At 42.8% G+C, this 16,711-nt stretch overlaps 2 protein-coding genes across 5 annotated transcripts in view; one reads left to right on the forward strand and one right to left on the reverse strand.

Annotated features, from left to right (window-relative positions):
• Positions 1-1,752: 1,752 nt before the first annotated feature.
• LOC106601004 (zinc finger protein 839) lies at positions 1,753-7,181 on the reverse strand. Of its 2 annotated transcripts, none has more exons than XM_014192855.2 (8): positions 6,076-7,181; positions 4,996-5,925; positions 4,474-4,716; positions 4,171-4,263; positions 3,833-3,982; positions 3,487-3,597; positions 3,226-3,319; positions 1,753-3,096 (listed from the first exon to the last, which is right to left on the reverse strand). In XM_014192855.2, the coding sequence occupies exons 1-8, from the start codon at positions 6,913-6,915 to the stop codon at positions 2,207-2,209; spliced, it is 3,351 nt and encodes a 1,116-aa protein (XP_014048330.2). In that variant the 5' UTR covers positions 6,916-7,181; the 3' UTR covers positions 1,753-2,206. The 2 variants fall into 2 exon arrangements, with proteins under 2 accessions (XP_014048330.2, XP_014048321.2); XM_014192846.2 differs by having other exon boundaries at positions 4,996-5,928.
• A 6,855-nt stretch (positions 7,182-14,036) lies between these two features.
• The window catches only part of tecpr2 (tectonin beta-propeller repeat containing 2), a 33,007-nt gene continuing 30,332 nt past the window's right edge, over positions 14,037-16,711 (forward strand). The window contains exon 1 of one of the 3 annotated variants that reach the window (XM_014192813.2): positions 14,037-14,275. The gene's annotated coding sequence lies outside the window, so the exon portion shown is untranslated. Of the gene's footprint in view, positions 14,276-15,869; positions 16,066-16,711 lie in introns of those variants that run through there. The other 2 variants (XM_014192822.2, XM_014192804.2) reach the window with 2 other exon arrangements.

A 16,711-nucleotide genomic window follows, 5' to 3' on the forward strand; every position in this document is an offset into this window, starting at 1 on the left:
CTAGCTCTGGTCCAGCTTCAAATGACATCATTGACTAGAGGTCGCTAGCTACATCCAGAGCCATATATTTCTAAATATATGGCTCTGGCTATACATCAATAGAACCAAAATGATAGCTAGTAAAAAAAGCCGTCCTATGTCAGCTGGATAATCATTTGCTATGTTTTATTGCATCCTTTATCTATCTTAATATAAAATACTAATCTACTATCCATTACCTGGTTGTTAATAAACTACCACTTCCCATATATTTGGCCACACCAGACGCATACTAGTAGGCAGGCACACTCTTTGGCCAAACATAAATGTATTTTCCCCAGTACAAGGATCTGAGATGACCACTCCTGGCAAAAAGTCTCAGTCTACAGTGACTGGAAGTGCAAGAAAAGTTTAAGACAATGTAGCTGACTGGCACAATCTGATTCTGAAATGGGACTGACTGAATGATGAAGGATCCACCATTGCAAATAAAATTGTCAATCTAAGGTTGAATAAAGAGTAAAAATCCATGTTTTGCGATGTCTTGCTTGACAATAAATGGAATTGGGAGGAAAGTCATGCTAATGTTAAGCGGCAATCTTCCTCATCACTTAAAAAAGATCTGTTTACATAAAGAGATGGAAGTCATGATGGAGGATCAGGACACCTCTGCCACCTCTAATTCAGAGAATGTATTTGGAAACAGTAGTGAACTACAAGAGGAGTTGGTAAGTGTCATGGACAAAAGGGTGAGTCCATCATTTGTGCCATAATTGAACAGAACAATCAGCCAAATCTTGATTAAGGATTGTTCCACCTTTCTCTCTGGCAACACTAACAATTGTAGTTCGATTCCAGATCTGTTTGTACTGTCTTGCCAACAAAAACAGATCTGAGACCAGTATACAATTGTGCTGTCAGTGTCATTACTGACCATTTTCTCTTTCCATTAGACACGTATTGTATACAAAATGAAGTTAGTTTAATCTGAGAAGGGGATCATCGACCTGGAGAAATTCCAATATGGAACAGGAAGAAGACAAACTCCTTTGTTTCAGACCTGGCCTACATCAGTTTGGTGAGACTTTCCATCAGTTTAAGATACCGTGTGCTTTGAAAATACATGTACGACCCAGAATACACATAATTCTGGACTAAAAAACATTATGAATTGCTTTTTAGTTCAGGTGTAGGCTTACGTTTTTTCTGGGAAACCGATCCCTGAGGTGTTTTTATTATAAATCATGTAGTGCCTTCATACCCCTTGACTTTAATCTATTTTGAATTCAGGCTGTAACACAACAAAATGTGGAATAAGTCAAGGGATATGAATACTTTCTGAAGGCACTGCATGTTCCATGACAAGTAGGTTTTGTGAAATGTCACCATTTTCATTGCAGCTGAGGTCTCCTCCAAGCTCTACGAAGCTTACAAGCGTGACCGGACTCTGAAGCAGGCCATTCTTCAGGAACTAGCTCACACAACAAACACAGACCTCTCAATGGTGCACCTCTCCTGCAGGCTGTATCAGTCGTACATAGAGAACAGTGCAAAGCTACTGTTAGAGGGTCTTCTTTTAGAGATTGGTCTATGCCCTATCTAACAAACATAAATTGGAACATTTTTTTCATATTTGAATGGGATTATATTCTGTGTATGGACTTGTAAGTCCAGTAGCCATACAACTACTGTATGGATGTTACAAAGGAACTCCCATGCACTGAATGAAGCACAGCAATGCTGCTGGTTTCAACTCTCCATTAAATAAAATGATTTGTTCTCACATCCTTTATTAAGAGGAAAATGAGCTAAACTGTACAGTATATGAAATGGTTGTACTGCAACAATGAATCACAAATGAAACATGGAAATGAATAAAACCACAACTTTTACGATTTCTTTTAAAGTTTCCCCTCCATTGAATAAATGTCCCATGGTATTACAAACCTATTTTATGTTTGGAAAATGTTACACCCAAATATATAAAAAGTAATAAAATAGTGCAACTTTTTTTAAACTGCTTTTGATATTTATCTACATATAAACATATCACAAACAACTAAACACTTTTAAGGAAGGGCTATTAATTTGTCTAAATATGAAAACACCACATCGAAAATAATGTTTACAAATTCATAAAGAACACTTGGAATACAATAAAATCCACCAGAAGTAAGAAATCAATATGGGTGAAGTTGAGGGGGGTCGTATATGGAGAAACAATAAATCACTGCTGTGTTTTCCCCTCAGCCTCAATACCAAGCAGGGCATGGACTGCTTCCAGAGGGACTCCTTCAGGGGCGCGGATGTGCATGGTGGTGCCGTCAGGCCCGTTGACGATGACGATGCGCTCAGAGGCCATGTCGCCCTCCTGGCCCTCTGCTAGGTGCATGGTGAGCCCCTCGGTCTGGATGTAGATCTCCTGGCCTTCCTGGGTCTCCTGAACCACTACCTGGCCTCCACTGGAGGTGGAGGCAGCCTGGGTCAGGCCACTCTGCTGGACCAGGGTACGGTTGGGCTGATGAGGCTGAGTGCTACTACTCCTGGGCTGCTGATCTACTGGAACTGGGTCTGTGGCCAAGGCCTTCTCTAACTCTTTCATCTGATCTGCTATGTCAGTGGTGCTCAGGACCTCGGTTGGTTCCGTACCAGACGCACCCTGACAAGTCTCCATGGCCTCTCCTCCCGCTGAGTCAACAGTCTCTGTCATGCTGTTGGATAAGTGATCCTGGATCAGTTCCATGGGTGTTACGTTCGTCTCTGGGTTAGATGAGACAACCTGTGGTTTGACAATAGCAGTCTGAGTGGCTTGAGGGCCCATGTCACTGATGCTCAGGACCGCGGTTGGTTCCGTACCAGACGCACCCTGACCTGTCTCCATGTTCTCCTCTCCTCCTGCTGAGTCAATCGACTCTGTCATGCTGTTGGATAAGTGATCCTGGATCAGTTCCATGGGTGTTACGTTCGTCTCTGGGTTAGATGAGACAACCTGTGGTTTGACAATAGCAGTCTGAGTGGCTTGAGGGCCCGCGGGGCTCTTGGTGGGTGCCTGAGTTTGTGGTGAATTGTCCTTCATGCTTGTTGATGCGGTGTTCTCTACTTTGGCCTCACTGGATTCTGAGAGTATACAGGGAAATGAAAGCAGAAACAAAGTGTGTGATCTTCCATGAGTTCTTCCATGTTTTAGTTAGGACATATAGCAAATATCTATCCACAGGTTGTTAGTAGGTAAAATATACAACATACCTATTTTGGAAGTCTCAATGCCGTTCTGATGGATTTGAACACCAACCCGGTTTTCCATTTTAAATCTCTTCGTTGGAGGTAACATTTTAGAATTCTGGGTAAAAGAAAATATATATATAAAAAAAATAAGACTTTCATCAACCTAAGAATTACCTTTACATTTTTGCATCTCATAACAATTCATTACTATGAAAAAAATATATAATTCCATAACAGCAAGAGTAGAGTTAAAGTGTACAGTCTAAATTAAATGGTGCTTACCTCCATGTAGCGGACATTCTTGGTTGCCATGTTGGTGACATTCTGCTGCGTTGGAGGGTTGAGGACTTTCAACCGGTTCACCTCATCGACGATGCCAAGAGATTTGGCAACCTAAGCAACAGGATGTACATTATGAACAATTTTACTCCGCACATTTTGTTTCCGAGACAGAATAAATGTGTTCAATGCATTTGAATACATTTCAACTCCCAGTGTAGTGATACTAATAACGAGATGTCTGTATAGTATTTTATGCATGGAGGTTCTTTAGTCGGAATCTGGCTATGACGTTATTAATTCCCCCCAAATGTATAGTTTTATTGAATAATATAGCTGTACTTCTTACATCTACATTGTGGACCTCCAAGGCCGTGTGGACACCCTGCTGAGGGTTACTGATATAGTCCTGGGCCATCTTCTTCACCTGGCTGTGGAGCTGCTCAAACTCCCGGTAGACATCCGAGAACTGGGCTTTGGGTTGCCGCCCCTTCTCCACCTGAGGGTGAATGGAATACAATTATTCAGTAAACAACAAACTACAACTGTGTCTTATTCTATATTTGCCTGTTGCTAAAAATGTATGTTAAAGTGCATTCAAACATTATGTAGCAAAAACAATGTATTGTGTAAATTGTTTTATTGGCGTGCAACTGTTTGTTCAGTTGGTTAGCGTGGTGACCTTACCTTCATCAAGAGGAACTCCCAGACAGTCATGACCTTGGCCAGACGAGGGAGCACAGTCTCCATCAGTTCTTCATTATCACACTCGTGTGTCACCTAGCAAGGGAACAAGTGACATAAACAGTCAAACAACTTATGGTGTTCAGAGATTCATGTTATACTCACAGCATTGCTAAATACTCATGTGTTCTGCATTATAACAACTACATTTTGTTTGTATATTTAACACTTGTTTTTAACTTCATGTAGAAACATTCCTAGCAGCAACCGTTTGTTGAAAGTGTTCTGACTCCTAATTTGATGTACCTCTTTCAGCCGTGCTTTCCTTCTCTGGGCCTGCTGCTCCACACTGGCTACTCCCCCTCCTAGCTTTGGGGGTCGGCCCCGTCGCCCCCGTCTCACTGCTGGGTGTGCTGCCACCGTCGGCAGGCCTTTGGTAGGTGGTCTGCCCCGTCCTCTGGGCCTCCCTGGTCCCCGAGCCTGGACCACTACCTGGCCCACTGCCTGTCTGGTAGAAGCTGCTACTCCTTGGGCTGCCGTGGTATCCACCTGTGAAGGTACAATCCGTAAAAACATTCTGGACTGGTTTCCCAGACACAGATTAAGCCAAGTCATGAGCTAAAAAGACAGTTCAATGGAGATTCTCCATTGTGCTTGATTTTTTTGTCCTGGACAAGGTTTAATCTGTGTCCGGAAAACCAGCACTATAACAGACAGACATCACCGTAATGTTAGCTTTCGGCTAAATTAGCTGCAGGTTGTCAACATTCCAATGGTATTCGTTTGTTAACATTTGATTATACACAAGGTAACTTTCTAGCGACTTACTTTTTGTTGAGTGGTTGACGTTGCAGCAGCTGTTTTCTCTGTGGCATCACTTTTCTCAGGACCTGATGTATTTTTAACACTGTGGGCATTACTCTCTTCAGTCGGCTTCTTATGTTCGGCCCCAGCGCCTGCTCTCTTACCAGGGCTGTCCGTTTTAGGGGTCCCTTCAGGAGGGGACTTCAGTTCACCGTGAGAGGGATTCAGCCTGTAGTGTCTGGACAGACCTCCGTGGCCTATGTAAGCTTTATCGCACGTTTCACATTGAAAGGCCTTCCGCTTGTGACTGTAACTCATAGATGCTGCTCCCTTTTTACTATCCTCGCCATCCTCGTCTTCCTCCACACTGATCTCAGAGTAATCATCAGAATCTGACTGATGGCCCTCGGCCAAATCCTCTGTCTTGATGAACTTATAGTCCTTCACCTTGTACTTGGGCGGCCTGGACACCCTCCCGGAACGCGTTTTGATATTCGGTGCCTTCTTCACTCTGGCTTTGACCCTTTTAACTTTTTCCACTGTGGAGGCTGGGACAGAGACAGACGTGGTGGCAGCAGCAGTTGCAGGTTTAACTGCTGTGCCATTGACCGGGGCCTTACCAGAAGGCTGCTGGACTGGGGTCTGAACAGGTATGGGCAGTTTATGCACAATGGGTACCAGGCTGCCAACCACAGGGGTTGAACTCTGCAGAAGCAGCTGAATGGGAGGGTCTCCAGGGTTCTGCTGTAGGAAGTACTGTTGCTGTCCAACCATTGGTGTGATGTGGATGATCTGGGGGCTGCTGCTCACACTGCCGTTTGTAGACACTTTGACCTGCTGGCCTTGACTCGTCAAAGCCAAGTTCTTCTGTTGGGGGATTGAAATGGTAGCCTGCGTAGGTCCTTTCACCTCCGGCTTTCCAGAGGGCATCTGGACTTGGATTCTGATGGTTTCCTGCTGGTAAAATATAAACAATACTAACGTCTGGATAGATTTCATAGCATCTGATTAAAGTGCTATGATCAAATGTTAGCTTTTTAAACAGAAAGTGTAAGTCGCATGTGCAATCATTTAATAGAATAAACTAATCCAAAAACGAGTTACCTTTTTCGGGACCAGGCGCGTACCATTGTGGGACTGAAGTGCCACTTGTTTCGCAACCTTCTTCAGCTGCTGTGATGCATTCTGCATTGTGACCAGTGGATGTGGGCTTCCTACTGTAATCTCTGAAGCTGCAACAGTCGTGAACAAGCCAGTTGTGGGGTCCAGAGTGGTCACAACCTGCTCCGATTCCTTGGGTGTCTGGGCCATGGATTGCTGAGATTTGATCACTTGCTCTAGCACTTGTTGCAGCTCATTGGGAGCCAGTGCTGTATTTGGAATAGTATACTGTGTCTGTGATGAAGTAGTAGGGAGTGTTTTGATGACTTGATTTTGTTCAAACAGGCGAACAGCCTCACTCTCTGTCACTGTGACAAGCTGCTGTTTGGCCAACTGCTCCACTAGCTGTTGCTGCTCCTCTGCAGTCAGACCTGATCCCTCAACAAAACTACCATCCGGTTGCACATAAATAATGGTGGTTCCAGGTGCGAGAGCGTTTACAAAGTCAGCACTGACTGTAGAATACTCTGCACCATTTGCAATACCTGAAGTCTCAACAATAGACGTTATGTTTTCTTCAGGTTGTTGTTCATTTCCATCAGTTTGGCTGACAACCACTTGGGAGTCCTTTGCAACGAATGTCTCCTCTTTTGTGCAGCTTTGCAGGAAATCTGTCAAGCCCTGCGCTTCAATACATTTCTCGCCGACTTGGTTCTGGTTTTCCAATTCTGTAGAGGTTTCATTTCCAGTCAATCCAGAAACACATTGAACTTCATATATTGTACCATGATCTGCCCCTGTTGTTGTACTTGACACATCGCTCTCATCCTCGTTGTCCGCCATTTTGACTGTTGTAGCTAGCAGGCTAGCTAGCTAGCTAGATATTCATGTACAATCCCCGAAACAATCGATAGATTAGGTAACTTGAATTTCGAATATTTTTTTTTTACAACGCAATGAGTTTGTAATAAAAACGACACAGAGGTTACTGCAATTGTAAAAAAGACATATATGTTCAGGATACTGTGAAACGATGCAATCATTAAACGCTACAGAAGGTAGCTAACGGCAAAGACAGACGTGAGCAGAGTGGCTGCTGGCTAGAATTTTTTTTTCTCTAGCGTGTGTCATTTCCGGAACCGGTCATTTTCTTCTTCGGTGGGGTTTATCGGCAGTTGGCATCCAACGTTGTGGTGCATTACCGCCACCTACTGTAGTTGAGTGTGGGCCAGAGACTGACAAACTAAATCCTACCCGCCGGTTGGCGTTTCTCTTTAAAAAATATAACAAAATATTTGAGGCTGTATCTAATGACGTTCTACTCAGTATGCTTTGAAACTCATTTCCTGTATCCCCTTCTTCCTCATACTGGATTTCAGCGTCTCTCTTTCCCTCTCATACTGCCCACACAGCATCAGTACATGCGCCACTGTTTCTGTTTCCTGGCAATAATCACACGCTCCTGTCTGATGATTTCCTATCACATTTAAAGTATTATTCAACCTTCTGTGACCCACTCTTAGTCGTGTAAAAATTGCCTCTCTTCTGTCTCTTCCTGCCGTCCTCCTCTCCCCGACTTTCCTATGTACTTGGAATAGATGCCTGCCTTTAGTGTCTCTATTCCACTTCTGCTGCCATATCAAATCAGGTGAAAAAAAACAGGTGTAGACCTTACAATGAAATGCTTACTTACAAGCCCTTAACCAGCAATGCAGTTATAAGAAAATACCTACAAAATGTAAGATAATTATTATAATAATTTTTTTATAATTAAAGAGCAGCAGTAAATAACAATAGCGGGGCTATATAAAGGGGGTACTGGTAGAGAGTCAATGTGCGGGGGCACCAGTGTCGAGGTAATTGAGGTAATATGTACATGTTGGTAGAGTTATTCAAGTGACTATGCATAGATAATAACAGAGAGTAGCAGCAGCATAGAAGGGGGGGGGGCAATGCAAATAGTCTGGGTAGCCATTTGATTAGATGTTTAGCAGTCTTATGGCTTGGGGGTAGAAGCTGTTTAGAAGCCTCTTGGACCTAGACTTGGCGCTCAAATACCGCTTGCCGTGCGGTAGCAGAGAGAACAGTGTATGACTAGGGTGGCTGGAGTCATTGACAATTTTTAGGGCCTTCCTCTGACACTGCCTGGTATAGAGGTCCTGGATGGCAGGAAGCTGTACTGGGCCGTACACACTACCCTCTGTAGTGCCTTGCGGTTGGAGGCCGAGCAGTTGCCATACCAGGCAGTGATGCAACCCGTCAGGATACTCTCGATGGTGCAGCTGTAAAACCTTTGGAGGATCTGAGGTCCCATGCCAAATCTTTTCAGTCTCCTGAGGGGGAATAGGTTTTGTCGTGCCCTCATCACGACTGTCTTGGTGTGCTTGGACCATGTTAGTTTGTTGGTGATGTGGACACCAAGGAACTTGAAGCTTTCAACCTGCTCCACTACAGCCCCGTCAATGAGAATAGGGGCGTGCTCGGTCCTCCTTTTCCTGTAGTCCACAATCATCTCCTTTGTCTTGATCACATTGAGGGAGAGGTTGTTGTCCTTGCACCACATGGTCAGGTCTCTGGCCTCCCCCCTATAAGCTGTCTCATCGTTGTCAGTGATCAGGCCTACCACTGTTGTGTCATCAGCAAACTTTTTATTTTTACATTTTTTATTTAACCTTTATTAATGATGTGGTTGGAGTCGTGCCTGGCCGTGCAGTCATGAGTGAACAGGGAGTACAGTGGGGGACTGAGCACACACCTCTGAGGGGCCCCCGTGTTGAGGATCAGCATGGCGGATGTGTTGTTACCTACCCTTACCACCTGGGGGCGGCCCATTCGGAAGTAGTCAATGAATATCATTCTCACATAGATGTTCCTTTTGTCCAGGTGTGAAAGGGCAGTGTGGAGTGCAATAGAGATTGCATCATCTGTGGATCTATTGGGCGATATGCAAATTATCTGGTCTGCACCATCACTGTCCATATCAGGCTTTTGGATTTGCCTTGCTCATTGAAACTACAACATCCACATCCCCACTACTAAGTGCTTGTTTAGCCAGTACATCAGCTGCCTAGTTCCCTTCCACCCCCACATGGGCTGGGACCCAAGTAAATCTTGTCTGAATACCCATTTGTCTAACCATGCCATTGGTTTGTAGTACATCATACAGCTGGTCTTGTCTGCTACGTGAGCTAAAGGACTGCAGACTCATCAACACTGCACATGATTTAGAGCAAATAACTACATCTGGTTACTTTAGGAGACCATCTATGGTCGTTCCACAAAGTTTATAAACTCAGAGGCTTAACATCGCAAGATTTTCTGGGAACGCATGCGAAACAGACCAAGCAGATCAGGCTGGGGTTTGGGTTTTGAAAAGTCAATAAGAGAAGAGAAAAATTCTTCCTTAGTTGTTCATTTTCTTTAAATCTAAAAGCACAAACTAGAATCGAGGCAATGTTATTACTCCAACCTCGTAAAAGTGACAAACGGACACGTTGGAATTTTTGTCAAGAACAACTTTATATCGAAGGAGTGCGTGAGACCAGATGAAGTGATTCTGCGCATGCACTTAGCTAGCCAACGTCGCCATGACATTGTCTACAAGCGTTATCTGGAGAAGCAGTTTCTGCCCATCTTCATACTGTACTGTCTTTGGTTTTTCTGTATGGAGCACCGTTTGGGTCTTTGTGTATGGAACGCCGTTTGGGTCTTTGCGTGTCAAAAAAGATACACATCAAATAATACTATTTGATGCGTTAAATAAGTTTTTTATTTGTCACGTCAAATAACATAATTCTATTATAGAAAATAAAATTTGAATTAAAAGCAGGCCCAGCCCCTGGTTCGACCGTTATCTTGCAGAGTTACTCCATCTCAAGAATTGCATTTGGCGAAAGGCTCAGCACATGCATACTCAGGTTGACTGGCACTCATTCAGGCAAATTAGAAATAAGTGCACTCAGGCTATCCGGAAGGCCAAAGTTGGTTACTTTAAGGAGCAGTTCTCTCTCTGTGGGTCAAACCCCAAGAAGTTCTGGAAAATGGTTAAAGACCTGGAGAATAAACCCTCCTCCTCACAGCTGCCCATGTCCCTTAAAGTTGATGATGTGGTTGTTACTGACAAGAAGCACATGGCTGACCTCTTTAATCACCACTTCATTAAGTCAGGATTCCTTTTTGACTCAGCCATGCTTCCTTGCCCGTCCAACATTTCCTCATTTCCCTCCCCTTCTAATGCGACTATCCCCGATGCTTCTCCCTCTTTTTCCCCTGCCCGAAGCAAAGTTTCCCCCTGCAGGCAGTCACTGAGTCCGAGGTGCTAAAGGAGCTCCTGAAACTAGACCGCAAAAAAACATCTGGGTCAGATAATTTAGACCCTTTCTTCTTTAAGGTTGCTGCCCCTATCATCGCCAAGCCTATCTCCGACCTTTTTAACCTGTCTCTCCTTTCCGGGGAGGTTCCCATTGCTTGGAAGGCAGCCACGCTTAGTCCTTTATTTAAAGGGGGAGATCAAGCTGATCCTAATTGTTATAGGCCTAGTACTATTTGGCCTGTTTATCAAAAGTGTTGGAAAAACGTGTCAATAATCAACTGACTGGCTTTCTTGATGTCTATAGTAATCTCTCTGGTATGCAATCTGGTTTCCGCTCTGGTTATGGATGTGTCACTGCAACCTTAAAGGTCCTCAATGACGTCACCATCGCCCTTGATTCTAAGCAATGATGTGCTGCTATTTTTTATTGACTTGGCCAAAGCTTTTCATACGGTAGACCATTCCATTCTTGTGGGCCGGCTAAGGAGTATTGGTGTCTCTGAGGGGTCTTTGGCCTGGTTTGCTAACTACCTCCCTCAAAGAGTGCAGTGTATAAAGTCAGAAAATCTGCTGTCTCAGCCACTGCCTATCACCAAGGGAGTACCCCAAAGCTCAATCCTAGGCCCCACGCTCTTCTCAATTTACATCAACAACATAGCTCAGGCAGTAGGAAGCTCTCTCATCCATTTATATGCAGATGATACAGTCTTATACTCAGCTGGCCCCTCCCCGGATTGTGTTAAACGCTCTACAACAAAGCTTTCTTAGTGTCCAACTAGCTTTCTCTACCCTTAACCTTGTTCTGAACACCTCCAAAACAAAGGTAATGTGGTTTGGTAAGAAGAAGGCCCCTCTCCCCACAGGTGTGATTACTACCTCTGCGGCTTTAGAGCATGAGGTAGTCACCTCATACAAGTACTTGGGAGTATGGCTAAATGGAACACTGTCCTTGTCACGGTTGTCGTAGGGTAAAGACCAAGGCGCAGAGGGTTGCATGCTCATCATTATTTTCTTTATAGGTGAACACAAAAAAACAATACGACAGTTTCACAGGCTATACACAGCAGTGCAAAAACAATCTCCCACAAAGGGACAGGTGGAAAACAGGCTCCCTAAGTATGACTCTCAATCAGAAACAACGATGTACAGCTGTTCCTGATTGAGAGCCACACCAGGCCAACAAAGAAATACACAACATAGAAACCCTCGAATACAAAACAAGAACATAAACCAAAAACCCTGGAACACATAAATCCAACACCCCTCTATATAAACACACACCCCGAACCATATAAAACAAATACCCCTCTACCTAAATACATAGCCCAAACCACATGAAACAAACACCCCCTGCCACGTCCTGACCAAACTATAATAACAAATAACCCCTATTACTGGTCAGGACGTGACAGTCCTTCTCTCAGCACATATCAAAGCTGCAGGCTAAAGTTAAATCTAGACTTGGTTTCCTCTATCGTAATAACTCCTCTTTCACCCGAGCTGCCAAACTAACCCTGATTCAGATGACCATCCTACCCATGCTAGATTACGGGGACATCATTTATAGAGCGGCAGGTAATGGTGCTCTCGAGCGGCTAGATGTTCTTTACCATTCGGCAATCATATTTTCCACCAATGCTCCTTATAGGACACATCACTGCACTCTATACTCCTCTGTAAACTTGTTATCTCTGTATACCCGTCGCAAGACCCACTGGTTGATGCTTATTTATAAAACCCTCTTAGGCCTCACTCCCCACTATCTGAGATATCTACTGCAGCCCTCATCCTCCACATACAACACCTGTTCTGCCAGTCACATTCTGTTAAAGGTCCCGAAAGAACACACATCCCTGGGTTGCTCGTCTTTTCAGTTCGCTGCAGCTAACGACTGGAACAAGCTGCAACAAACACTCAAACTGGACAGTTTCATCTCAATCTCTTCATTCAATGACTTAATCATGGACACTCTTACTGATAGTTGTAGCTGCTTTGCGTGATGTATTGTTTTCTCTATCTTCTTGCCCTTTGTGCTGCTGTCTGTGCCCAATAAAGTTTGTACCATGTTTTGTGTTGCTACCATGTTGTTGTCATGTTGTGTTGCTACCATGCTGTGTTGTCATGTGTTGTTGCCTTGCTATGTTGTCTTAGGTCTCTATTTATGTAACGTGTTGTCTCGTCATGATGTGTGTTTTGTCCTATATTATACTTCATTTTTAATCCTAGCCCCCAACCCCGCAAGAGGACTTTTGGTAGGCCGTCATTGTAAGTAAGAATTTGTTCTTAACTGACTTGCCTAGTTAAATAAAGGTTACAAAAAAAACAACAACAAAAAATATAGAATGTTGTGTGTGATGAATTTGCACGTGCAAGCCAAGCGCCACCATTACGATCATTGTCAAAGCTGTAACATTACAATACTGTTGGTAATAAGGCATTATTTGTTCGACCCCAAATAGTAAAACGTCTGTGTGAGCATTTAAAATTAGATCAGGATCAAACGAACAGGATCAAAAATGTATGCAAATATCTTTGATACAGATGTAATTAGCAACTTCTGGGGTAGCTAGCCATCTCTCTAGCTTTGTACCTAGCTAGCACCAATGCAACCAGTCTGAAAACAATGACCAGTAGATACTGCAGTCATTTTCAATATTCTTAACAATGATTTAGGAATCCATGTAAGTATTAGCTAGGTAGCCACTTGTTGTTCTCCTATTGAGATAACTATCTAGCCAACCACTTCACCGTGTTGCCCAAAACTACCGTTATAAGCAGCCAGCTAGTGTCATCTGGCTAGTATGGCTTCACCGGACCGTTATGTGTTGTGAAGCTAACCATAATAAGGATGAGCCACAATAGTGGAATTTGCGTTTCGCCTTCAAAAGAAAAGTCCATCTTTGAAAGTGATGCAGAAGGTAAATTGGTGGAATCATGCCATATTTAGACTAGATAATGTTAAACAAGGTTGGAGTGTTGGAATGTGGAGCTATGAACTGGGGTATCAGTCTACTCGGTGACACCCACAGAACACAATTGTGAAGAGTTTACGCAAATATTAGCGTCATAGCTCTTATTGTGGGACTCAAATCACCACCCCAGTCATCCTATTGTGCGTATTGACATTCATATTCCACTGTACAGCCTGACAGTGCAATGCAATGGGGTATTAGCCTACTAAGTACCCAAGTGCTTTTTCCCCAAAGTCCTTCTCAGGAGTTATCAGGCTCCAAAACATCCACATTGTATTGTTTTTCCTCTGGAATAGTGTTCAATATACATAGTAGGTTGACTGGTATAATAAATGTGTCTCAATTCACAGTGGTTTCAGAGTCCTGCAATAAGAGCTACAATGCTAATGTTCTCTGGGTGTCACTGAGTAGACTGATACACCATGTCATTGATCCACAATCCATAAGGCTGTACAGTGAAATAAGTATGCCCCCAATGCAATTCTAATACATCCAGTGGGATTTCAACAGATTTAACACATTGTCTTTTGTTGGATTTATAAAAGAACATTCCAACCTCGTTTAGCATGATCTATTCCATTATGGCATGATTCAACTTTTTGTATTCATTTGCATCACTTTCTGTTAGACTTTTATTTTAAAGGCGAACCGCAAATTCCACTAATGTGGCTAATCCTTATTATGGCTAGCTTCGCATAGGTGGGTCGACCACCATTTATCAAATAAGAACTGTCTTCTAAATCAGGGGATGACACCCAGCTAGATAGTTAGCTAGCTAACTATAGCTACTGAAACAGATTATATCGTTTTGCTATGCTTTTGGGGAAGAACATTGTTTGCATCCATCAGCTAGCTAGCTTGTTCATGACCAGCTGTCCAGAGCTCGGGAAGTGTTCCTGCGGTCGTCTGGCAGCAGCAGGTGCGGGAAACAAAACTTGACCAGCATCATAGCATAAGTATCGGTGAATCGTGGTGACATGTGAAATACGAGTGACAGTGTAATCAAACTGTAATAACTACGTAAAAATGTATGAACATGTTAAATTATTATGTGACGTGCAGTCATATTCAGGTCCTGATTGGTCAACAAGCTTATTTGACCCGCCAAAAGGCGTTCGATATTTCTGTGTATTTGTTTGCAAAAATCTACTCAGAAGTGCATTTCATCCATTGAAATATGCTCAGCAATGCTAGAGGTGTACTGTAGGCATAGATTTCAATAACAACTTATTATGAGTTGACAGCTAAAAACCTGGGCAACCAGAGGCTTGTGCTCAAAAGCCAGTTTTAGCATGGGGAGCGTCATTGAGGACTTTCACCATTTTGAAGTAGTCAACTGGGTGGGACATGGTTTAAGGAAGAGTCACATAATTTCATCCAGGTCACAAGGACGGATCATCAAATGAATTATACTCGTGAGGATTTTTTTCTTTTTTTCGTGATGATACATTCCACAACTGCAAGTGGCAGTAAATCGCAAACACTGGCTTTGTACCTGTACAAACAGGCAGTGTGCACCCTTACAGTTATTTTGCCAACTCATAGAAGTTGTAGAAGAAGAAAATTGACTACTTCAAAATGGGAATCCCAAAAAACACGTCACTTCAATAGAAGTGCCTTTTCGTTGCATGATAGGAGACAATTTTCACTAACCGTAACCGAATTCTCCTAACCTGTTACGAAAAAGTCACAACTGTATAGAAGTGGTGTGTTTTTATGGAATCTCACGTAAAAATGGATATGGGGCACAATGGCGCTGCCCATGCTCTCACGGACGCCATAATGGGACAGCTACAAATAATATGATACTTGTGAATAGTCAGATTAATATAATAGTTAGATTTCAACGTTTACATGCTTTGCAAGAAAAATGATTTCCCTAATAACCCTGTTTACATGGACACATCTGAAATCAGGCTACCTGATGGGACATTGATAAATGCTGAAAATCGTAAATCAAAATAAAGTTTCCAACATTCTGAGTTCGGACATATAACGCTTTTATGTGATTTTTTTTCTTCAAACGCATACGTTCAGTTTTTCCGAACTCACTTCACTCGCGCAAAAGAAAGAAGCTCGCGTTGCTTGTGCTAGAACATGCGAAGAAGACCGCTATAACTGTACAAATCCTAATAATTCGAAAAATTCGAAAGCAAGCATATGCTTAATTCGATTTTTACCTTACGCCAATTAACATAAACGGAGTAAGGTGTTTCCATGACTACTACCATAAGTTGAATATCGAATTATTAGCGTGTATGTAAACGTACAAGGCGATGTGTATCTAACGTTAAGTCTATGGATCCAACATATCTTTTCTTCATGTATTCTATTGAAATTCAACAATTTCCCCTTGCACATACAAATATGGATGCTGTTCACAGACTGTCCATGAATACACAAATATTGGTAATAATAAAGGTGCCTTTGACACAACAACAGCTGTCACTAAACTTCTCATCTGCCACAGCAGGCAACAGTCATGCTTAATTGTGTTTTCCCGCGAGACAAGGAAGTGATGTGGTGGGGTTTGTTGACGTTCATACTCCATAGCCCGAGACGGAAACATCTGCATGATAAGAGATGTTCTCGAATGATAATTCATAGAAGTGTGCGACAGCAATGTCGTCAGCTCTCTCTTTAATACATGCTTTTAGCGTAACGTATTTGCCATCTATATGATAATAGGATATAGGGACATAATCGAATGTAAGTCTGTGTAAACAAGTCTTGTATTTTGTTTTTGTAGCTAGCTAACGTTAGCTAGGCTAGCTAACGTTAGCTAGCTAGCTTGTCATGTCCGAAACGTCAACATTACTGAAACTGCTGTTAGCCTGGTTGTGCCTTAGTCCAAGATCGTTAGCTACCTAATATTTTTGGTTTCATGCGATTTCGTCTTGGACCTCCAAGTAATGTCACTGTATCTAGTTACTATAGTTAGCTAGCTATTTAGGGCCACTATGGAGAGATATTTGGTAAGGTTAGTTTCAGTTGATGTGGAGTTAGCGCTAACTGTGTTTGTGCTAGTTAGAAGTAGAAGCAAGGTGTGAAAATTGGACCATTGAGGATAACCCCACAGTAGCGACTAGCTAGGTACCTACCTTGCCTGGTCTCACACTGTATTTACCGTAGCCAAATATTCTATAATCATTGTATGCCATACATGTCGGCAGGTAGCCTAGATTGTATTTTATTTATTTCACCTTTATTTAACCAGGTAGGCCAGTTGAGAACAGGTTCTCATTTACAACTGTGACCTGGCCAAGATGAAGCAAAGCAGTGCGACAAAAAACAACAACACAGAGTTACACATGACATAAACAAAAGTACAGTCAATAACACAATAGAAAAATAT

The sequence above is a fragment of the Salmo salar genome, chromosome ssa01, assembly GCF_905237065.1.
Source record: "Salmo salar chromosome ssa01, Ssal_v3.1, whole genome shotgun sequence".
Taxonomy (NCBI): domain Eukaryota; kingdom Metazoa; phylum Chordata; class Actinopteri; order Salmoniformes; family Salmonidae; genus Salmo; species Salmo salar.

What these genes read in the sequence shown, in the direction of transcription:
- LOC106601004 (XM_014192846.2), bottom strand. Translation starts at nt 6,915, where the DNA reads ATGGCGGACAACGAGGATGAGAGCGATGTGTCAAGTACAACAACAGGG. An exon ending in GGAAAGCACGGCTGAAAGAG is followed by an intron (nt 4,264 to 4,473) that starts GTACATCAAATT and finishes TTCCCTTGCTAG; the next exon opens with GTGACACACGAGTGTGATAA. An exon ending in CATTGAGACTTCCAAAATAG is followed by an intron (nt 3,097 to 3,225) that starts GTATGTTGTATA and finishes GTATACTCTCAG; the next exon opens with AATCCAGTGAGGCCAAAGTA.